The sequence below is a fragment of the Xyrauchen texanus genome, chromosome 14, assembly GCF_025860055.1.
Source record: "Xyrauchen texanus isolate HMW12.3.18 chromosome 14, RBS_HiC_50CHRs, whole genome shotgun sequence".
NCBI classification, from domain to species: domain Eukaryota; kingdom Metazoa; phylum Chordata; class Actinopteri; order Cypriniformes; family Catostomidae; genus Xyrauchen; species Xyrauchen texanus.
Genome location: NC_068289.1, coordinates 32,899,113 through 32,923,875, shown reverse-complemented (window position 1 = coordinate 32,923,875; position 24,763 = coordinate 32,899,113). Strand labels below are relative to the sequence as shown.

The window sequence follows — 24,763 nt, the reverse complement described above, 5'->3', positions numbered from 1 at the left end:
GGGCCAATTAACAACCTGTCACGAAATGTCGCACTATAAAGCCGTTAATAAAACAGATGTTTACAGAGCACAAAGTGTAACTAAAATTGTATTGATTACAAACATAAAACATATAAAAACAACATGAAAAACTAAATTAGTTATTCACATTAACCCCCCCAAGACCAACAAAAAAGCTGTGCCGTGTCCCGTATTCTGATTGGCACCACCAGCTGGTGGGTGTGTCTTTAAGACCCAAACTATACAATCTAGAGGGGGTCCAGTAGAATCAATGCAAAATCTTAAATTGCATCAGATGGACCCTTGCATCTCTAGATGTAGACTTGATGCTTTTTAGAATCTAGCCCACACTCCCTCCTCCAACACCAAGTTTAAATAATTTTCCCATAATCTCTTGAGCAAAGACGAAGCTCCATCTCCCAGACTCTGAATTAACAGGGAGTAATACACAGATGCTATATGACCTTTTCCAAAAGCAGCAATCACCACTTCCAGAGTATCTGCCACTTTAGGTGGGTGCATGCTATTCCCAAAAATAGTACAGAACAGGTAGCACAGCTGTAAATACCTAAACAACTGGGATCTAGGAATCTTAAAATGTTGAACACAATTTTCAAAAGATCTCAGCACTCATATAGGTCACCGAGTGTATTAACCTCTTTCCCAATCCACTCTGACCAGCAGAAGGGGGACTTATTAATATATAATTAAGGGTTCAGCCATATGCTTGAGGCAACCTTTAAATAAATGTCAGAATTAAACACTCTGGACACTTTTGTCCAAACCACGTGCAAATGCAAGACAACGTGGTGAGACTTAACTTCTCCGGTTAGTTTGATAGAAAAGCTTTGCAATGGTGAAATAGGTGCAAGAACTTCCTGTTCAATACGAGACCAGGGAGGGGCTCTCTCAGGTGGAACCGTTCAATGAGCCAAATTTCTGAGACCGAATGCATAATAATAAAACAAAATATTGGGTAGGCCTAGCCCAACTTTGTCAATCGGCCTATTTAATTGTTGAAATGTAATCTCAAATAAAGGACTTCGCTATGCTAGCAAATTGCTTGAAATAAGAGAGGGGGACATCTACAGGTAGAGATTGTTTTAATAACATTAACCTTCACAATCATATATAAATGTAATGAAGCTCACCTACTCACATCGCTTGAATTTTTTGTGAAAGGGTCGAAATTAACTCTAGCTAAATCACACAAATTAGCTTGGAATAAAATGGCCAAATACTTTATGCCCTGTCTGGGCCACTGGATTTTGCCCGGCTGAAAAGCCGTTACTGGGCAGTACGCTGTCAAACCAAAGCTTTGGATTTAGACCTTTGAACTTAGAGAAGGAACTAATAATCCTTTGGAGACAAGGCATAGATCTTTTGGGGTCGGAGATGAATAATACAATATCATCTGCGTGAAGCAAAAGCTTATGCGCCATACTTCCGCCATCACCCATGGAAAATCATCCTCCTTTCTTATCGCGGCAGCTAATGAACAAAAATGAGGAAAGAGAATTTCAGAAATAATCTGAAATTAATCCATTTGTTTGTACCGCTGCTACCGGGTGTCTATAAAGTAACTTCATCCATTCAATAAATGTATTCCTGAACCTGTTCCTAAGATTTCCAAAATCTTAAAACATAATCCTATTCTACCATATCAAACACCTTTTCGGCATCAAGTGAGATGGCCGCGACCGGAGACTGATCATCACATAATATTGGTGAAACACCTAATGTTATCAGAAGTGCTGTGGCCCTGAATGAACCCCACCTGGTCTGTATGTATAAGAGAATCATAACTTTACTTAATCGGTTAGCCAAGAGTTCTAAAAAAAAATTTACAGGGAAATTGGATGGTAACTTCCTTGACAAAATAGTATTATATCTGTATTTCAATCTAGGCCATCAGACGACATTCGGCACTTCTCAGTTCTTCTTTTAATATTAATATATACTAGTGTAAATTTTCATGCACCTCCCCCAGTAAAAAAGTAGGGAAGCGTGCATCTGTTCAGACATGTTTTGAGCTGAGGAGCCGAGAGTAAGGTCCCGGCCATTTCAGCGGCTTAGTACAATGTTGTGAAAAGAGGGACACAATGTCTCGTTCCCTCCATCAGGGAACGGAGGTTATGACAGTAACCGAGATGTTCCCCTTCTGTCACTCACTTGACATTGTGTTGATGTAGTGACACTATTTTAGATAGTCCCTATCTAAAAATGCCACAACACTGAATGTGTTACGTGGACTGCTGATACAGGTGCAAGCAAGCTGCTGCATGTGAAAATAGCAGGTGCATCAGACTGCACATAAACTTCCCCAAAGCCCCAAGTGACATCATATATTTCCCCACATCTCTGAGGGAGGGAAGCGACGTAACTGGCCTGGGAGCTGGCCGCGCCAGGTTTCCACCTATCCACCAAAGCAGACAAAGAACTGCTCAGAGTGTCTAACTCTGCATGTGATCCAAGTAGGTGTGCAAGAGCATGCACCAGACACAGCAACATGTGCTGGGTCTGCCTCCTACCTGGGCAGCGCTTGCGGGTTCACTACCTTAACCCTAAAAAGAGGTCGTAGGAACCTTGGGCACGTAGCCTGGTCAGGGTCTCAGGATGATGTGAGAGTCTGCCGGACCAGACTCCAGGCATGGGTCGCTGACAGAGAACGCTTGTAGGTCCCCAACCCTCTTGATGGAAGTGAGCACAATCAGGAGGGCCATCTTAAAGGAGAGGGCCTTTAGTTCGACTGATTCTAGACACTCAAACGGGGCTCCCCGAAGGCTCAGAGAGGACAATTGAGAGATCCCATGAGGGGAACAGGCATGGCCTCCAGGCACCTCTAAGGAACCTGATGATCAGGTCATGCTTCCCAAACTACTTACCATCCACTGCATGGTACATAGACCTTCAAGGTGGAGGGAGACAGCCGCCCTCTAGCCTCTCCTGCAGAAAAGGGAACACTGTCCCGACTGCGCACCTCTGTGGGTCTTCAGATTGGGAAGAACACCAATTTGCGAATAAGTGCCATTTTGGGGCATAAAGTCTGGTAGTGGAATCTCTGGCTTGAGTGATCGTGTCTACGATGGCTCGTTACCTGTCGTGACAGCGCGTCCGCTGTGGTGTTTAGGTTGCCCGGGATTTGAGTGGCGTGCAGCGACCTCAGCCGCTGCTGACTCCAAAGGAGGAGATGGTGGACGAGTTGCACAATGTGACGAGAGCGAACGCCGGCCAGGCAATTTATATACGCTACTGCTGCTGTGTTGTCTGAGCAAATCAACATGTTCTTTCCTCGGATCAATGGCATAAATCTGCACAGGGCAAGAAATACAGCCAGCAACTTGATGGCAGTTGATATGCCAACCCAGCTGTGGCCCCATCCAGGAGCCAACGGCTGCGTGCCCATTGCACACGGTGCCCCAGCCCAACTGGAAGGCGTCCGTAGTAACTATGACACATCTGAAAACCAGCTGTAGGGGGACTCCTGCCGGTAGAAAACAGACGTCTGTCCAAGGGCTGAATAAGTGACAGCAGGAAGGGTTGAGGATCACACAGTATGTGCCGTGGCGCCATGCCCATCTCCAGACTCGAGTCTGAAGCCAGTGCTTAAGCGGTCTCATATGCATCAACCTGAGTGGCACGAGCAACACTGAGGATGCCATATGGAAATTACATATGCAAATGCTTATGCAATCTGAAATTGTTTCAGTGGAACCGCTGTGCCCGGTCTGAACGAACTCGGGCAGTTCAGCAGCGTCTGCATGCGCTCGCTTGTGAGGTGCGCTGTCATTGAGACAGAGTCTAGCTCCATGCCGAGAAAAGAGATGCTCTGAACTGGGGAGAGCTTGCTCTTTTCCCAGCTGACCCGAAGATATAAGCTTGTATATTCAGCAGGTTTAGCTTGATACACGCTTTGAGGATTAAATAATCTCTGAATTTGCAAAAGTTTGCCAGGTTATTGACATCAAACTGTTCTAATATTTTAAATCCCCAATAAGTTTTGTTTGATGCATTTAGTTGCAAGTAAAGTGGATATCCATGAGCATAACTTTTTATTCTGCTTTATTTACTTTAAGTCTGTACTGAGGTTTTCTGTTTTGGTACCTTTCAACACATGTTCAGCTATTTTTATTTATTTTATTTTATTTTTTGGTGTTTGTGCATGTTTTCTGTGTAGTTACTCACAAATACTGCAACAACATTATATCAATGATTATTTCCTCATGCCTGTCTTTTATTATGGCATGAAATATTTTCGATAACCCTGCTTTTAAATACCAAGTAATGACAAAACCAACTGTGATTGATCATTTTACATTTCAGTTATAAGGCTCTTCCTGTCTAAGGGGGTGGTTGCTGCCAATTTAAGCTGTAATACAATGTGGACTAACTTTGGACCAGAAATAAAATAACAGCTATCATGTTCCACAACCCATATTGACAACTTTAAGATGGTATGTCCTGTCCTGTCCTGTCCTGTCCTGTTTTTTTTGTTTTGTTTTGTTTTTTTAGCAGGGAGCTTTTGTGAATGGGTTTGGCTGCTGTGATGCATGTGTCAATGTGGAGATTAGTGACTGACTGAGGGCAATTTTGGTCAGATGGGATGATGAGTGGGGAGTTGAGACAGGAAGACCTCAAAACTGTCATCATGCTCTGCCTCTCGTTAACCACACTACTGCTCACTCTCACTAATCAAAACTGACACTGCCACACATCCCTCCACTGCTTATTATGCAGTGTATGCTTGAGAGGACTGTGGGGAAAAATGAAGAGTTGATTTACATCTATGCAATGCTGTGTGCTGCTGAAACAGGGAGCTGTGTGATATCTGATGGCTTGTTTGCCTTTAAGATTATTAAACAGTCTGAGATCCATGTTTTTACAGGCCTCCGACTGTTTACGTCCCTTACTGAAGTGTACTCAGTGCTTATAATCTAGTCTGGAACCATGATGCAGTCTTATGTTTATAGCCCCCACACCAAATTTGGGGTCTCTAGGACAAAGTCCGTCGCACCAACACCAGTTAAAAAATGCACTTTTCTTTTGCACTTATATTTTGAACAGTTTTTACTAGAAACGAAATAATCCTTTTTATTTCAAACTGATCCCTTACAATTTAACTCCTCCTGTTACTGTAACCGCCATCTTGGATTATGTTTATAGTTTAAAGGTTCCACGTCCTTCAAACTTAGTCTGATTTGCCCCCTAGTCATTTTTTGTAACTCCATGTACAGCACTTTGGTACCCAGTGTGGTTTTTGAAAGTGCTCTATAAATAAAAGTGAGTTGAGTTGAGGTGAGGAAGACAGAAATGACAATACAGAATTTAGTTTTTCACCTTTGCTTAATTGTTACGCCGTTTTTAAGGTAACGATGTGGCCTTGAAAACTGATTTAAGGCTGTACCTCGGCAATGCTATATCCTATCGAAAACAAAGCTTGGTTTGCTTCATCAGTACCATGAACTTAGGGTATATGCAACGTTTGGAGACAGCATTACCTATGGGTCAGGAAATGAGGAAAGTGGCTAAAAATGTAACTGTATGTCCAAAAATCATTAGCTTTGTTTCTGTGTACTCCTTGTGCCATTTGGATTGCAATTATGTGATTCTGAAAGTTATATATCTTTTGAATGCATTGTCGGATTTTAAAGAAAATAAATGCTTTATCAAAATCATGTCCTGAGGATACCTGAGAAGGAGACAATGCCACCCATAGTTCAAAAGCAAATGTTATGTGGTCTCAATTTGAAATGTCTCTTTGGCATCAGTTAGACTTGTCGATTGTGTGGCGCACTGGTTAGTGCTCTGGACAACAATTCCAAAGAATGAAAGTTCGACTCCACCAAAAGATGGTTTTATCTCCCTTTATTGTTTTTGAACAAAGTCTTTATGTTTTGCTTACTATAATGTAAACCTTATTTCACTGTATAATTCCTGCTTCAATTCAAACCACTTTGATGTACCAAAATTATTTTCTCAACAACAATTTTGTACTCTTAATTTTGAATGTCAATATGAAGCTGACTGTGGTGACCACTGTGGTTAGGTGTGCTGATTCACAGCTTGGTATGTCCCTTCAGCAGCTGTTTACCTTGTGGAAGCATGGACAAGTGTGTGCTGAATTGTGGAACAGAAAGGCACTGGTTCTATCCTGTCTTTGGGCTACATGTGAAGTAGCGTGTTACTTTGACCATATTTACACCTGGTATTAAGGTTTGTCTTGAGAGATCTGATCACATGTGGTCAGGTGAGACACATCGCTGTTTAAACCTGGTCACTTAAATGCATTTCCTGTGACCACTTGTGTTTGGATTTAGAGGGGAGGGTCTTTGTTTCATGATGACATACATGATATTAAAGTGCAACAAAGTCAGAAAATACAAAGAAACCACAAAATAAATGATGTCTTGTTTCTACCAGATGCATCTGAAATTTAATCGAAGCACAAATGCAAATTTTTGAGCAGAATTCTCAGTTATTTTAGTGAATTACCTGTATAAAAGAGGCTTCAGGTGTTCGTGAATCTTGTCTGTGTTAATATCAGACCCACTGAAGATCCATGAAGCTCTCGTGATTGTATATGTATCCACTAAATTTGCAGATAGGACAGTTATTACCTTTTAAAGCTGCTCATAACTGGCAAACTTGAAACTCTTGTTTTAGCACATCGGTTGATTGATAGGTGAGGGGTGACACTTCTACGATTTACACCTCAAATGCGATGTGGACACATACATGTTTTTTGTGATCCTATCACAATGTGTTTTATACCATGTTTAGACCTGTATTTATGGCTGATAACATGTGATTGATTCAACCAAAACATCTTAATAATGTGTAAATGACCCCGTAATTGCTGCTTGCAGCTATATTTGTAGTTGTAATTTGTATTATTAATATTAATATTAAATCACCATGGTTTATTTCTTTACTATTATCTTATTTCTTTTTTGGTCTTTTTTCAGACAGGAAAGTGTAGGTAGAGTGACAGAAACGATTGGGGATAGAGATGGGCTACTGGGATCAGGATGTGATGCTTTCCTAACTCAAACCTTTATTCCTATAGAAGCTCTACAAACCTATGGCAACACTGAAACTAAGATAAAATGGCTAATAAGATGTTTGATTGTTTAGTCAAATGTGTTACATATGCACATGGTACATGAATCTGACAACATTTAAGCCAAATGTGTCTATCAAAGGACAGATTATAGTCTAAGAGACCAGATTTCAGTTAAAACTAAATTTGTTTAAACTGAAACAAAAAATAGTTGTTACTGCATTTTGCACATTAGTACAGCTCTAACATGTCTGAACCATGTGCTTTAATTGATTAGATCAACATTTGCAGGAAGATTATTTTGTCTAACTCGTATTCAATGATATCACAGCTTGTCACTGACAGTGGTTTTGAAGTGCTTTCAGATCTGTATTTGCTGTCAAACAGTCTCTGGGAGTCTATTGTTAAGCTGTATTCATGGTGTGAGAACCTAGATATACAAAATAATTTCACAAAAGACATGATAATGATAAAGGACATTACAAAACAAACAACAAGAGGTGAATCCCGACCCAGCTAATGAGTAGATATAGAGGACCAAAATCACAAGTCTAAATTCAAAGCTCAGCAAGCAGTGTGGAGGAAGTTAGATATTTTTTTTCTACATGTTTTCTTTGAGAAAACACTAAAGGTGTGTTTTATTGCTTCCCATGAATCCTTGAAAATTCATGTCTTTATCATTAGATCCCTCCTACTTCCTGCTATTAGACAATTTGATACTTAATCCTACAACAATCACTCTCCGATTATCCAGTCAATCTGCTTTTCAAACAACTGGTTTGTGTGTGTGTGTTTTATTTTTTCAGAGTACAGATGGCCGTGTGGAGGTGCGAGGGCGTTATGGCGAATCGATGCTGACTATAGTCAGAGTCAGGCTATCCGACTATGGACGCTTTGACTGTGAGGCTCTCAGCAGGATCGGAGGACATCAGAAGAGCATGTTCCTGGATATCGAGTGTGAGTAGTATGAATCAGTTGTTCTTAACAGATTTAGCTTTAGAACCCACATTTTACCAAAATCGAACAGAAGTAAACAAAAATGTCCTGAGAATTAAACACTAAAATTAATGAAACTTTAAAATATTAACATGAACTGCATAGCCCCAACAATATGCAAAATTATTAACATGACATTAACATGTTGGGGTCTTTCATTATCGAAGCATTTTTGATGTACTGTAGCCATGGGCTAATTCATCTAAGAAAACAAATGTGTGTATTTATCTATGCCTCAAATAAACCTGTGAATCACAAAACACAGTGACAAGAAAATGTGTGTGAACACTTTGGAATTAACTGGTTTCTACATGAATTGTTCATACAATGTGATCTCATCTTCATTGAAGTCACAAGTATAGACAAAGCACAATGTGCTTAAGTTAACAACACACACAAAAATATTATCTTTAATGTCTTTGTTGTACACATCCCATTAAACAATCCCAGTGCTGTGGAAAATGTAAGTGAACCCCTAGGCTAAAGATGACAAAAAAGTTAATTTGAGTCAGTAGTAGGCAAACCTGGCATCCTGTTGATGTAACTAGATTGGAGGTGTGCTACTTTAACTTATAAAAAGCACTCAAACATTTTGAGTTTGCTATTCACAAGGAGCATTTGCTGACGTGGACCATGCCTTGCAAAAAAAAAAAGACAAGCATAAAGCTTGAAAGTAGTACAAAGTTACCTCGAAGAGCTAAGATATTCATCTGTCCACAGTTAGGCAAATCATCTATAAATAGAAACGATTTAGTACTGAGGCTATTCTCCCTAGAATTGGCCATCCAGCTAAGATGACTCAAAGGGCACACCACAGAATGCTCAATGAGGTTAAAAAGAACCCTAGAGTGACAGCTTAAGACTTCAAGGAATCAATACCCAGGTGAAAAAGACGTACAATTAAGTGTATTAAAAATGTACTTAAATATGTTTTTAGTACGATACAAATATAATGTAATGCATTTTTAATACACTTAATTGTACGTCTTTTTCACCTGGGTAGGACTGGTTAACATCTCTGTTCATGAGTCTTCTATCAAGTGACAGATGAATTTGCACCTAAATACTGTACAGTTTTGTTGAAAATTAAATGTATTTTGCGTTAACAACAAAATATAAAGGAGCCTTTTCTCCCTTGTTTATAAGTTGATAGACATATTGTTTTACTATTTTAAAAACGCCACCTTATTAGAACAGACCTGCAACTAATGTTTGGGTGAAAACCACTGAAGTAAATTTTACATGGGACCTGCCCAGTAATGATAGGCATGATAAAGATAAATCTCATTATGTTTCCACCAGTGGTTTTATTTGCTATCATATCACACAATTCATATGTGTTGCAACATCAGATCATAGTGGTGGTAGTTGGGGATGACCAGTAGCAGCAGCAGGGTAGATATATACCTCATTGTAGGGTGCACTGAAACGGACCATTTAGCCGGATTGCTAAAATACTCATTCATTCAGTTTGAATTCGTCACAGTGTGACACTGTGGGCTACATGAATCACTTTAATGGAAAAAATGTGTGTGTGTGGGGGTGTAAGACTGAGAAATCACACATATTGCAACATTTCCCCATACCACTCTCTCTTCCTCATTGCATCTCTCTTACCTACTGCAATAAAAAATCTACCACCACCCACCGTGTTCACAGTGGGAGAAGTGGGGGCTGTGGTTTGCGCAGGTTGGTTTGAAAAATTAGAGGCAACCTGCGAGAAGTGCAAATGCCTCAGAATCTGTTTGATTAGGAGTCAATTTGCAAACACACTCCATAATTAAACTTGTGGAATTCCATACCTGGTTGGTACATGCTAGGATTAATTTAGGCTTTGGGAAACTAATCTTGAATAAATTAATATGATGGATGAATGTTAGTAGAGCCAACGTACACGCTGCAAAGTTTTGGGAGTGACAACCACATTTAAATGCAAGAGTGAATCAACAAAATTATCGATCAGTGAATATACAGAAGTCAGAAGTCACCCCTGAAATTGCAATGCTTTGACATCTTGTGGCTGTCAACAAGAAACATGGATGCAACAGTTAAACATGTTTGGTATTTCCTATTTTTGACCAAAGTAATATAAGCAACTGAAGATGTATTACTGTCTAGCAATTTTTTGTTAACTGCCATCGACAGAGACTTCAGAGCTGCTTTTAAACATCTTCCTTTCTCTTGACTGTAATGTATGGGTTACCCCAAGACAGCAGGGCTGATTGGGAGAAAATACATTACCTAGTTGTCCAATTATGTTGTTTATTGTTTTTATTTTAGGTAACAGAATTTTTTTCATTTAGTTTTTGTTTTAGTTTTTGTTGCTCATAAGAGAAGTGAAAATCTTATTTTGATACTGTTTTTACCATTCCTTCACAGATGCACCGAAGTTCCAGACCAACCACACAATATTTTTCTCATGGGAGGGGAACCCAGTCAACATCAGCTGTGATGTTATATCTAACCCTCTAGCCACAATGCTGTGGAGACGAGACAAGCTGACCATCCCCAGTGAGGGCGCTGGAAATATGCGTGTACACAGTATGCCTGGGAGATCGCTGCTTGAGGTAAACCATCCACTACTCATTCAAATAACTCCCAAGGAGATTTAATATACTTTTTTTATTAGCATTTCCATTCATCTAAATGACAGTTTTTCAGCTAGTGCATTCAGCCCCAGAAGCGCATGACCTGGATGCTGTCATCTTTGCTTTATGGGCGCACAAAACATTTTTTTTGTCAGTCATCTTAGACATAAATGTCAAATGACTTACCATTCTGTATTAGAACTCATTGCACCAGATGCTGAGAAACAATGTTGTGTCCTCCAAAATAATTGGTCACTGGTGAAACAGCAATAACATTTTTGCAATTTATCCTCTCAACAATTGATCAACAATTCATAACGGAAGCCTGTTTTAGTTTTCCTGTCCCCATTTGAGAGTTTCTGCTATGAAATTTTATTGCCAGCAAATGTGTCAGGGAATTAAAAAGTTTGCCTGTAAAATTTGAAAAATATGGTCATCTTATTTCTGTTTAAAATGTGCTGTAACACAATGGACAATGCATAATAATGTGATGTTGATCAACCACAACATTAAAACCACTGACAGGTGATGTGAATGTCATTGGTTATATTGTTACAATGGCACCTGTCAAGGGGTGGCATATATTAGGCAGCAAGTGAACAATCAGTTCTTGAATTTCATGTGTTGGAAGCAGGAAAAATAGGCAAGCGTAAGGATTTGAGCGACTTTGACAAGGGCCAAATTGTGATGGCTAGACTGGTTCAGAGCATCTCCAAAACAGCAGGTCTTCTGGGGTGTTCCCGGTATGCAGTGGTTTGTACCTACCAAAAATGGTCCAAGGAAGGACAACCGGTAAACCGGTGACATGTTCAAGGGCACCCAAGGCTCATTAATGCATGTGGGGAGCAAAGTTTAGCCCATCTGGTCCGATCCCACAGAAGAGCTACTGTAGCACAAATTACTGAAAAACATAATGTTGGTCATGATAGAAAGGTGTCAGAACACAGAGTCCATCACAGCTTGTTGTGGATGGGGTTGCATAGCCGCAGACCTGTGAGAATGCCCATGCTGACCCCTGTACACTGCAAAAAGCACCTACATTGGGCACATGAGCATCAGAACTGGACCATGGAGCAATAGAAGATGTTAGCCTGGTCTGATTAATCACGTTTTCTTTTAGAAAACCGTCATGTGGAGGGCTGGGTACGTGTTTGTCTTTTACCTGGAGAAGAGCCGGCTGCAGGATGCACTATGGGTAGAAGGCAGTGTGATGCTCTGGGCAATGTTATGCTGGGAAATCTTGGGTCCTGGATGTTAATTTGACACGTACCACCTACCTAAAGATTTTTGCAGACCACATACACCTCTTCATGGCAACGCTAGTCTGTGATGGCAGTGGCCTCTTTTAGCAGGATAATGTGACCTGCCATACTGCAAAACATTTTCAGAAATGATTTGAGAAACATGACAAAGAGTTCAAGGTGTTGATTTGACCTACAAATTCCCCAGATCTCAATCTGACTGAGCATCTATGGGATGTGTTGGAACAACAAGCCCGATCCATTGAGGCCCCACCTTGGAACTTAAAGGATTTGAAGGATCTGCTGCTAAGGTTTTAGTGCCAGATACCACAGGACACCATCAGAGGTCTTGTGGAGTCCACAACTTGATGGGTCAGAGCTGTTTTGGTGGCACGAAGGGGACCTACACAATATCAGGCAGGTGGTATTAAAGTTGTGACTGATCGGTGTAGGCTAATAATGACACAATAAAGTCAAATGAATGATAAATGTGTAAAAAAAAAAAGAAAAGTCATTTATGGAATTTGTGTCTAATTGAGAAAAATATTTTGCAATTTGCTGCAAATATTTTCATTTCTAAAATAAATATTACAATAAAAAATCATAAGGATGTGTCATAATTTCTCACAGCTTGAGAAATTAAAGTTTCTCTACTGCTTGAGATGCACATAAGCCTAATGTCCTTCTCGTCTAGAAGACATCTATGCAAGGCTGTTTTAATGGGAGTCTAAAGTGAGGAGCTTCTCATTGCGGGCATGCAAAACTGGAATAAAGCAGGCTGCTTTTGCCAGTGTGCAGGATACAACCTGCTGTAGATGCAGATTAGGACTTCGCAACCTTCTGGAAAGTTTGAACCTCACTGGCATGGGGTCACACTGTACACTTGTGGCATCAACAAAAAGAGTTCCTTAAGCATTGTGTTAATATTTTTACTGGTGTTACGTCCCCTCGGGGTAGGACGCAACAAGGTAAGGAATGACTCCCACGCAACCATCAGACCAACAGAATATATATTCAGCAATAGGTTTATTGTTGTTAACAATTAACATTAATAGCAGCAGAAAGGACTTCAGGGCGACCCCTGTCCCAAAACAATAAACAGAATTAATCTAGAAAAAGGAAATAAATAACCTAAATGTATACAAAATATAGATACAACAAGACTTAACTAACTATTTTAGCAAAACGGGAACAACCCATATTCGAACATAAAGGGTCTGCATTAAAGACAGATAACTAGTTGAAGTTTCAAATGGAAGTCACACACTGCATATTAAGTACTGCATCTAGACAACAAATAAACATATTTGGTCTGGTGTATGGCAAAGAGTCGAGAACAGCATGACCAGCCCGGAAAAGTAACAGCTCATCTTTGAAGCTTTGCAGAAGGATTTTAACAGGCATACCATCAGAGAGAGCCAATCACCTTTGCACAGGTAATGCAATTTGTAGATCAGCTGCACCTGGAAATGAGTACACTGCAAAATGATCCACACCCACACACAGACAGAGAGTGAGAGAGAGAGAACAAAACATAGCAGCTGTCCTATAACCCTAGTATGGAACACAACACCGGACATTGGGTCTGACAAAGTTTTAATCTATTGGACATTAGTACATTTTAACAGTCAAAAGACAATAATTACCAGCTAATGGAAACCCTGCCCAGGTGTTTTCACTCATATGTGTACACTATGTTCATAGTAGATATTGTGATGTTAAGTTTATTAAATTAGTAAAAATTGTCAAAAAAAAAAGCATGTAGCTCCATAATGCCGCAACTTTAGAGAGTCGCGATGACCGGGTAAATTGCAGTAAATAAAAAATAAATAAATATATATATTACTCTGCCATAAGCTTACAGTCGAACTGCAGTGCACCTTACTGACCTCTGCATGCATCATCTTGGTTAAAGGATGGACTACACTCTTAAAATGTAATATATACATAATAAATTAATTGCAGCCTTCATCAGTCAAATAACAAAGGACAATATATCTGTTTGCACTTCTGCAGTTAATTAAGAATGTCATTTCTAAGACTTAAGTCATTAATATTGCTGTTAATACAAAATCTTTTTTGTTTAAACATTGGCACCTAAAACTTACTCTGTTTACTAATTTGAATCTTGACTTGTACTACACACAGTAGTGTAGTCTAGGGCATATGCAGGCATACACCGTATGCCCACCTATCTTTCTTAGGATTATGCGTATGTAACCAGTCCTGCTTGACCTGCTCCAAATGGGATTCGATCCAGGGTCTCCGGCATTGGAGGCAGGGGCTGTAACGAGGAGGCTAAAGGCTACAAACTCTTGCTGCATTCGCTAGTGCGCTCTTGAGGCCAGGGGAGGGAGGTTTACACATATCACACAGCTATCCCGTACTAGCTGGCTCCAGTTTCTCTCACACCCCTAAACCTCACTCCTATCAGGGTCACGGCATCACTGTAACCGGTCCTGCTCAACCCTCTCCAAATGGGATTCAAACCGGGGTCTCTGACCTGGGAGGCGGGTGCACTAAAGAGGAGCCTAAAGGCTACAGCCTTTAGGAGTACAGCCAGGGGAGTGAGGTTTACACATACCGCACAGCTATCACATACCAGCTGGCTCCCATTACACGTATGCCCACCTATAATAAGTGATAATACGTATGGCCACCAGAACAACAAGTAGGCTTTTGACCCAGAACTTTTTCAATCTAAAGCTATGCCGCAGCACCGTTGAGTGAATTATGTGTGTGTGTTTTTTTAAGTGTACAGAGATTCTCTCTAAATGCGCATGGAGCTGCGGTAGGCAGAAGCGAAACTGTCTAAGTTGATCCACCAATCAGAATGTTCATTTCAGAAGCGATTGGATATTTTCTAACAATCATACTTTTCTGTTTCAGAAAGGGGCGGGAGTTTGTCAGCATGTAATGCTGAAGCACAGGCATCTCTGTAGTAACAATAATTTGTGCTGTAAATACATTTTCCTGCTAAATGTACATTTATATTTATATAAAAATTTTACTTATGCAATTAAACTTTGTGAAAATACTGCATGTTATTTTTCTCCATTAACCAACATCTTATGGAGTTTTGTGTTCCTTGCCACAGTCGCATTAAGCTTGCTCACTGGGGGGTCTAAATATAAATATACTTATTTTCTATTATTTATTTTAAGGTGCAATTTACAATCATGTTTTTTTAATAAAACTGCACTATTTTTACTCAAAGACATTACTATATTAAAGCTTTTTCTGTTTAAGCATAATTTTCTGGAAAGACGGAGACTGCAATGCAGGATGGATGTAAGTGGCGTTAACTGTTTTCTCTATGGCTATAAAGGGCCATCTCTATTTCTTCGTGGTCCAGTGTTGTTGCCGTGTGCGGTCAATTTCCATTAGCTGCTCACCATATGACTTTAGATTTGATTCGTGGAGCATCATATACTACTGGATTTTCTCTATAGTCATCTCTAATATATTATATATTTTTTATGTACTCCAACTAAATGAAATAGATTCAATCTCTGTCCAATTTCATGATTTTTCTTCTTATTATTATTATTGTTCCAGAGTAACTGAATCATCTCCGGACATCTTACATCAACTTGTCCTGTCCTCATAAATGCTTAAACTATCAATATTACAACTCTGTTCATTCATGGCATCAAAACCGTTTCTGTTTCTGTTTCTGTTTCATCAAAATTTACCTGTATTTTTTAAATGGTCATGTTCACACATGATGTCTAAATTTAAAATTGCAGTTCATTTTCTGGAAAAGGCTTTATGTGTGAAAGCGGCTAATAACTACTTAGAGTTCCCTGTCAAAAAGCTACACTTTGATGCTGCTATGATTTAGCACTTTGGGAACAACTTTAAGTGTGACCAGCTGTGAATATGTGTGCAACACGTCAATGAAATTGACCAGAATTTATAGCCTCTGCTGGTGACATCATTGGATGCACCTGTAGCAGGGCTATAAATAGATGCGTCACAGGTGTATAGTCAGATCTTTTGTCTTCAGATCATTCTGTGAATTTTGTGCTTCTTGATTGTCAGAACGTTCTACTTTCCTCTGTTAGGAGTTAGAATTGTTAGGCAGTGTGCAGAAACCTTTCTCTTTCTCTTTTCTTTAAAAAGAAAAAAGAAAAAGAATGACTGATAAACAAAGCAAGCGGTGTGTGTTCCCATGTTTACGCTCTATGGCTGAAATGGACATACACCCGTTTTGTTTTGTGTGTTTGGGGGAAGAGCATGCTACGATCTGTTTACAGTCAAAATGCTTCACACTCGTCTCGCTTACTTGCCAGCCCCCACTCTTTCATTGTGGGGCTCTCGCATAGATCTGGCTGAGGAGTGAGAGACGGGTCCATCCCTATCATTCGCTCTCTCTCCCCAGATCCAGCTGATCCTTCTCGTAAGCCTGAAGCGCGCTTCGGTGCCTCTTCAGATCATGAGTGGGACGCTGAAACTCTGAACATTCCACGCACAATAATAAAGCGGCTGAGGAATTACTCGAGGTGGTTACTCGGGCTGTGGCCAGGCTACAGTTAGACCCAAACACTCCAAATTAGAAGACAGATTTCTGTCTGGTAGCCAGAAAAAACAAATAAAAAATGGAAGGGAAGGGAATCAACTGCTATATCAGTCCCTTCCTTTCTTTGATGACCTCCATGATGAGCTGTCTCGTTCATGGAGGAAAACGTATACTTACTGTGTCTTCGTGCCCTCGACATCGACATATTCGACTATGGTGGGTGCCGAAGCACGGGGGTATTCAGTGATGCCGCCGGTAGAAGAGGCACTTGCGGGTTATCTCTCGCCTGGCTCGGCATCATCACTAAAGAGACCCACTCTCCCCACAAAGCCGTGCAGGACCACCTCCACGCTTGTGGAGAAGGCTGGTGCTGCTCTGCACACTATGGCAGTGTTACAGGCATACCAGGCTGATCTGTTAAAGGACCTGAGTGTGGGCACCATGGTCGTCGAGGAGGCTTTCTCTGAGCTCCGTCAAGCCATGGATCTGTCTCTCCGCATGACCAAGAAGACGGCTTGCGACATTGGCCGGTCTATGTCTGCTTTAGTCAGCACGGAGAGACACTTATGGCTCAACCTGTCGGGCATCAGAGACAAGGACAAACTTTTCCTTCTCGATGCCCCGGTTTCGCCTTCTGGCTTATTTGGTGATGCTATGAATGTAGTTATCACCAGGTTCCAGGAGGCAAAGAGTCACAAGGAAGCCTTCGGTCAAGTCCTTCCTCACCGCACTCAGGGGGAGGGGCTGTCGGCCACCCAGCCCCGCCCCAGTCCTTCTAGAAGGGAGGCTCAGAAACAAAGCGTGGCAAGTCGTGCTCCCCCTCGTAGAGACTGGGGGCCAGCTCGTCGCCCTCAGAAGCCCCCAAAGCAAGACCTCAGGGCAGTCATTTCTAAGAAGAAAAAACCCTGACAGTCTTGCGCCCAGCCTTGGGGGGTAGCCCCCCTCGGGTAGGAGTGTGTGAAGTATTCACCTGTACCTTCCCGATACCCCCACAAAACCTCTCCATTCCCGCTACCTCTGGTGTTTCGGGAGTTAGAGGTTTACAAGAAAATGTTGGGTGTTCCGTTGCTTCCTGCCTTAGTCCAGGACGCGGAATACTCAACATCCCCTCGACAGGAATTGATAAATTTATATCCATCTCAGAGAACCTGGCAGTGCAGAAGCTACTACCAGATGTTTCTATATGGGTTCTAAGAACAGTAGAAAAAGACAACAGAACTCAATTTGATCGTCGTCCTCCACGTTTCAATGGCGTGGTCTCCACTACCGTGAAACCGGAACAAGCGTGTCTACTGTGAAAATAACTGCAAAATCTCTTGGTCAAAGGGGCCATAGAACATGTTCCCCTTCCAGAGAAGGAGTCAGATTACTACAGCAGATAGTTCCTGGTTCCCAAGAAGGGGGGGGTCGCGTCCAATTTTAGACCTTCGAGGCTTGAAATGCTCAATCAGGGTGTTCAAGTTCAAGATGCTAACTGTCACGATCGATCTCATGGATGTATATTTTCAAATAGAAATTCTGCCACAACACAGGAAGTTCCTGAGGTTCGCTTTCGGGGGCGAAGCTTTCCAATATCAGGTTCTTCCATTCGGCCGAGCCCTAAAACCCAGCACATTCACAAAATGCATGGATGCAGCACTGGCTCCTTTGCGACTCCGGGGCATCCGCTTTCTGAATTACATAGACAACTGGCTGATACTAGCACAGTAACAAGAACTGGCAGTTCAGCACAGCGATATTGTCTTAGCTCATCTGTTTTCTCTGGGTCTGATACTCAACTTAAAAAATAACGTTCTCTCTCCCACTAAGGAAATTACCTATCTGGGCATTGTATGGAATCATGATGCAGCACAATTGTCTCCAGCTCAAATCGTGTCCATTCAGAACACCCTGAGCAAAGTCAGGCTAAGCCAAGGTTGCACTGTTCATCAGTATCAATGAATGCTAGGTCTCATGGCATCTGCATCCTCTGTGATCCCTTTTGGGGATCATACCTGAAAGGTGCCCCATGTTATCACAACAGACAGCATGGAAGAAAAATAGGTAATATCATACTTGGAGTCTAAAAGTCTGATATTACATTGAAAATCAGGTAAGTTTTAGGATTTAAAAAAAAATTTAAACAAAGAAATGTTATGATATTAAATGAAAAAAAAATGAAGGTTTTACACTGTTTCTAGGTCAAGTAAGCAAATTTGTGAAATTAACCATCCTAGCATGGATCATCACATTTTGCACACACTTGTGGAGTCCAAGCCATCTCGAATGCATGTTGTCATTAAAGAAAAAGGGGCATACAAAATACTTAGAAGCTCAGAATTTAATGGAAATTTTTCTGTTAAAATTTAATAAATGCAAGTTAGCAGCATTTTCAAAAGTGGTATCAAACTTTTGGACCCCACTGTCTAAAAAGTGTGTGAGAAACAGGCAAACAGTATTATTAACCAAACACAACCTTGTGTGCCGACAGGTCACCCCCATGTCAGACAGAGATTTTGGCCGTTATAACTGTACAGCCAGGAACAACATCGGGATGCGCTTCCAAGAGTTCATCCTGGCACTGGCAGGTGAGTGTTTACCATAGGTGTCTTATTCAACTAATCTATCTCATCTTTGTATTAGACATTTGCAGTTATATAGCAGCAAATGCACAGTTATAACATGTCTTGTAAAAATGGCTTGCATTTTTTGTGGTTCTGAATTGTTGATGTAAATACACTGCTAAGCTTGAGGCAGTATTCCACTAGAGTTACATTCTAATTACTCCACACTGACAATAAAAATAAAGATGTGTTTTAAAGGTGATATGTTAAAGGACTTTCTCCTGTCCCAGTTTAACACAGAGAATCAGGCACAAGTCGGTCATTTGTAAATTGGCTTCTCAAAGAGTGTAAACATTGTGACACTATCAATCCATCACACCAAGTGAGGTTTGCAGAAAACCTGCACACTTAACAGGCAAACGTTTTGGTCACAGATGACCTTCCTCTGTGCATAAAGGCTGTGACCAAACACATCTGTTAAAACAAGATAACTCATAAGTAAAAGCTACTATCTCACAATAAGTGGCCTGTGTATTTTTCTGTAATTATAGTGTGCAAGCTTCCTGCAGATCTTCTTTTTTAATTGTTTTGTCCTACACTGAAAATCCTCTCATTATTTACTCACCCTCATGCCATCCCACATATGTATGACCTCCTTTCTTCGGCGGAACACAAACAAAGATTTTAAAAGAATATCTCAGCTCTTGGTCCATACAATTCAAGTGAATGGTGACCAGATCTTAGTCCTTTTTTTACTAAAAAATCTTCCCTTTTACTTTCACTTTCTGAATGTGAAAGTGAATTTGGAGATGTATAGTCTATAGTATAGTCGCTGTCCTTTTCTGCATATCGCGGTGCCGTTTTGTGGTCCGTTCTGCATAATGCGGCGGCTCATTGTTGCTTATCGCAGCCCATTCTGCGCATTTCGCGGCCAGACCACTGGCCCGCTCGGTTCTCGCGATTGACATTCCACCCTTGATCTGCCCAGCTGAGATATTTTTCTAGAAATCTTTGTTTGAGTTCAGCAGAAGAAAGAAATTCATTCACATCTGGGATGGCATGAGGGTGAGTAAATGAGAGAATGTTTATTTTTGTGGGAATTATCCCTTTATGGCATTATAGTGAGAATCGCATTTGGCAACAATTGAAATTAACTATGCCTCACAAAAAAACAACAAAGTATGTGGTGAATTTTGATCGCATGAAACTTAAGGTGTGTATTTGTGTGTGTCTAAGAATGTCAGATATGCCTCCCTCCATCCTCGGGGCACCAGCTGAAGAATTTCACTTTAACAGTATCCAAATTATCCAAATGGATCAGTCAATACATTAGAAATATGTGAATTGAAGGGATTTGGTCATTTGATTAATCTGATGGATTTGTGAGATAACACCTAACCTTTAGAACACTTCTGTATTATCAACACAAGGAAGATACAGTTGTAATAAAATTTACTTTATTTACAAAAAGACAATACACAATAAAAACTAACTATGCTAATGGGTGATATAAATTAAAAGGTAAATAAAGTGCATAAGATGCAAAGATGCAAGTGGCTGAATTGAGTGTAGCAATGACAAAGTATTACTATTATTATCTCATGAAAAGAAAAACTGCTCTTTCTCTGCTAATAGTAAGGTGAAAACCTTATTTCTGATTAAACAAATAACTCAAATATTATTTACTAGACATTTGATACACAGGTTATGCAATCTAAAGAACATATTGATAGTATAGTAGACACGTGGATACTAGATAATATAGATAGTATACGTGGAGACTCAGCACGTTGGATGGTTGTTCTATTACATCTCCTACCATGCAGGCAGGAGATTCAAAACAAGGGTGGTTTGGATTCTGTTATAGGAGATTTAGAATGTTGAAGTGATCTGTTGCAGTCTCCTTCAGAGACTCAGAATGTGAAGTATTATGTTTTGTGTTATATTAGCGCCTCCTGCCTCACTGCCCAGAGTCTCAGAACGAAGGTGTGGCTGATTTTTTAAGGAAACTTTATACCTTCCTGATGATGAGGAGATTCCAATTTGGCTCCTTCCCGTTTCATGGTCATGATTGGCTGCTGACATCAGAGTGGGCCCACCCAGTGTGGTCCACCCTCCCTTCTCTGTGTGGACCTTATTTGCATATTTGAAAGGACACAGTTAGATGTTAAAGTTTTACCTATGCATTGTTCACTTTGCAACCCACTTCCAGAATATTCTTGCCATTATTCTGATTGCATAGAATCTAACTATTTTACTGAAAGTCACATATTACCCATGCATTCATTTAGAACTTAATAGTTCAATTTGTGTGGACAATTGTTCTAATTAAACAACTGCAACAGTTGCCTAAAATTATTTATTAAAAAACAGTTCTGTGAACAAACATGGAGTGGATGTGTAGCAGTTTGTCTCCATTTGGGAGTAAAAGTGTGTGTATAAATATTTGTCTTGTTTCAGCTTTTGCCATATGGTGAGTTAATGCTGCTTTGAGAGGTCTTAAATAATTGTATGGTCTTTAGCTCAATGGTCTTTAGGAGGGGAGTTTGAGAGGTTGCTAAGACAATGAGAAGTTCCTTTCCAATTTGTTGGAAGGCACAGGGCCTTCTAAAGTGTATGGAAGTTGTCTGAGCCCCTTATCTGATGGCTGCTTGGCAACTGTTTGTGGTGGTCCACCACGATCCAATCAAATTGGAGCCACTTTTCCTTGCCTTGACAGTTAGGGAGGGGCTCTGCCATAAACTGGCTCCAGGAATGTCATCTGGTCCGATTGTTTGCCACAGCATGCATGGAAATTCCAGCTAGTCTTTCACTTGTCAAAGCCTGTCCAGGTACACATAATCTCCTCACAAAGCTGATCTTCTCACAGATTATAATGACTTTTGGATCAGACTGAATTCTTTTGCAGCATCTATAGTAAACCTGCTTACCTTTCAAACAGCCAGCAATAATAATACTCACATTTTGACTCACGAATATTCACGAATTTACAGCAACAGCCTTTTTGAGTGTAATACAGATTGCTCAAATCTTTCTGTCAGGATTGTTGTTCACTATTGTTATATTTTTTTGTATCTTTCTTTAGGGTATATCACTTGCTAAAACACATTGGAGACACAAGTGTAGTGGATTGTTTGTGTCTGTAGTTGTGTATCTTTGATGTAACCTCTCTTTCATATATCATACTAACAGGCAAAGGTGGAAGTGGATTATGTTTCTGTGGCATCACTTCCCTTTTCAGTCCATCCTTGTGTCTCCTTTCATTTGTCTCACTCTGTCCCATTGTCTCACCCACTCACTGGACTGTACTGTACTTTAATACTCCTCTCTCTCTCTCTCTCTCTCCTCTCTGAGGTGCATGCTGTGAGTGTGTGTGTGTGTGTGTGTGTGTGTGTGTGTGTGTGTGTGTGTGTGTGTGTGTGTGTGAGAGCTGAGTGCGTTTTTGAGAGTGTGTATACTCAAGTATTTATTTTTGATACTTTTATTTTTCAAAAAATGTTTCTCTGTCTGTTTTTCCCCTCGATAGTTTGTACTAATCGTGATTGGAAAGGAAAGATTGCGTGTAACGTTCCACATGCCATAATGGTGTGAGATAGGAATGCCATTGTCACTTCATAATAGGTGCAAATGTGCACTGGAGCCTGGAGTGACAGTGGAAGAACTGCTCTTATTTGTTGGAGAACAGGTAGGGTTTGAGAATATTGTCTCTGCCTCAAGAATGAATAAAGTGATTGTTGTTGTTTTTTTAACTCAGAAGCATTGGTTAATCAATTGACTGTGAGCAGAATATGGATAAGTGAAACTTTTGTCACGGTGACCGCACTATCTGCTCGAGCACTGAAAATCACTATTTCAAATGTACCGCCATTAGATTCTAATGACAAAATCATTCAAGAATTGCATAGATTAGTATAGATTGCACGTCTAGTTTAATTGGTTCCTCGAGGATGTAAAAATACTGAACTTAAACATGTTCTACAGGTGTAATGTTTACATGTTTTTGATCTTGTTGGATCAAACCATAGAGATTTCTTTCTGAGTTAATCATGGAGAGAACTCTTACATGGTTTATGCCAGCACAGATAGTTTAAAGTGCTTTGAATGTGGAGACTTGGGGCATAAATGCTTTGCATGCCCACATAAAGATGAGCAAAACCTGTCCACATCTCGGGATATTGTCAACAATACTGATCAGCACACGAACGATAAAGGAACTGAGAAGAAAGAGGAAGAAACAGCAGAAGAATTGAAATGGCAGAAAGAGGTGAGTTAAAATAATGTAAATTATGTTAGTATAGAACAACCTAAGTTTCTGTTTATGATAGACCTGTGAGTGTAACTGATGTGATAGAACAAGCTGTGTCTCAAAGTGTTGTACAAAAAGGAGTGTAAGAGTAATGATATTACACAGGCTGAAGACTTTAAGAGAATATGGCTGATGAATTGCAGTGGCATATCAGGATATTTTTATTGGGGTGGTCAAGATGGAGCACAGACCTAGTGTTGGTTGGAGATACCGTGAGATGAATGGCACATGATCAAAATGTGTAAATATCATATTGCTTTGCTTCAACATGTACGCGTGTATAATAAATTAATTCTAAAACTCATGTTAGCATTCACTGAATTGTTTGTATTCAATATTAGACTGTTGTTTTGACATTTGACAGTTTTCTATTCCTGTTCTATTTCAACCTATTATAGTTTCAGGGAATCTCTGGTTACTTTAACATAGCATCCATTTTTAAATCAGTAATTGTTTAAGAAAAGTCAGTTACACATTTTTAATAGCTATTCTCATTGTAGAGAATTAATCTGCGTATAACATCAGGTATACTGTATAATCATAAAGAGATACTTGTCAAAAGTACAGGTGATAACTGATTGAGGCCCTTCTTGTGGTTAAATTAAAACAGATCAATCCAGTCAAAAGAATACAATGCCAGTATAATTTGCACCAAATTGCTTTCTAGTTAATTAATCTTATATTAATCTTATATCTAATCTAATAATTAATCTTATAATTAATAACAGATAACCTTGTGAGGTAATCTTATAAAGAATGGACTTTCAAGTCATGTTCTTTTAATCTCAAGAACAATAACAGGATAATACAGTACCTACAATAAAACAATGTTCTGTAAACCTAAACTCTCAAGAACAACAAGAGGATAATACAGTATGTACAATAAAACAATGTTCTGTAAACTTTTAAACAGTCAAGAACAGGTTTCTAATAAGCTCTTGCTTAATTTTCCTTCTTAAATGCTTTTACAAGAACCATAATTCACAGGTCCATTTTTAAATCAGATTAAGTCTCCTGTTTTGGTGATGGCTAGCAAAAAGTTGGATAAACTTGTCCATGTCAAGTGACTTAGCTCTTCTAGCCTCAATGCTAAGGACACCCAAGTTGATCAGTCTGACGTCTGTCATAGTTGTGCGTAAATGGGTCTTGATCAGTTTAAAAGCCTAGAAGCTGCGCTCACATGATGTACTGCTTACTGGCAGAGGAAAAAGCTCATGAAAAACATGTTAATGAAGCTCAAGGAACACTGCAAATTCAACAACACTTGACAGCTTCTGCATTCCACTTTGCAGTTTCCTTTGCAAAAGCCTCCTTGCTCGGTAGAGTTCATGACTGAGATCTTCAGAATCACTTTCATAAAATTCTCCTAAGTGAAAGACTGTTTCCTCTTGAAGGAAACTTTTGCTTTTGGGGCCAAGAGCATGAATTCCTCTCATCAGGTCACAGTTATCTTTAGAGAAACTCTCCAAGCATGGTGTCCACAATGGGGTAGAACATTGTCTTCCTA

At 40.0% G+C, this 24,763-nt stretch overlaps 1 protein-coding gene across 3 annotated transcripts in view; it reads left to right on the top strand.

The window, feature by feature from the left end:
- ncam2 (neural cell adhesion molecule 2) overlaps positions 1-24,763 on the top strand; it is a 399,400-nt gene that overhangs the window by 304,320 nt on the left and 70,317 nt on the right. For all 3 annotated transcript variants that reach the window (XM_052141957.1, XM_052141956.1, XM_052141958.1), the window contains exons 9-11: positions 7,867-8,017; positions 10,436-10,623; positions 18,878-18,974. In XM_052141957.1, the coding sequence (XP_051997917.1) occupies positions 7,867-8,017; positions 10,436-10,623; positions 18,878-18,974 (436 nt within the window). The remainder of the gene's footprint in view (positions 1-7,866; positions 8,018-10,435; positions 10,624-18,877; positions 18,975-24,763) is intronic.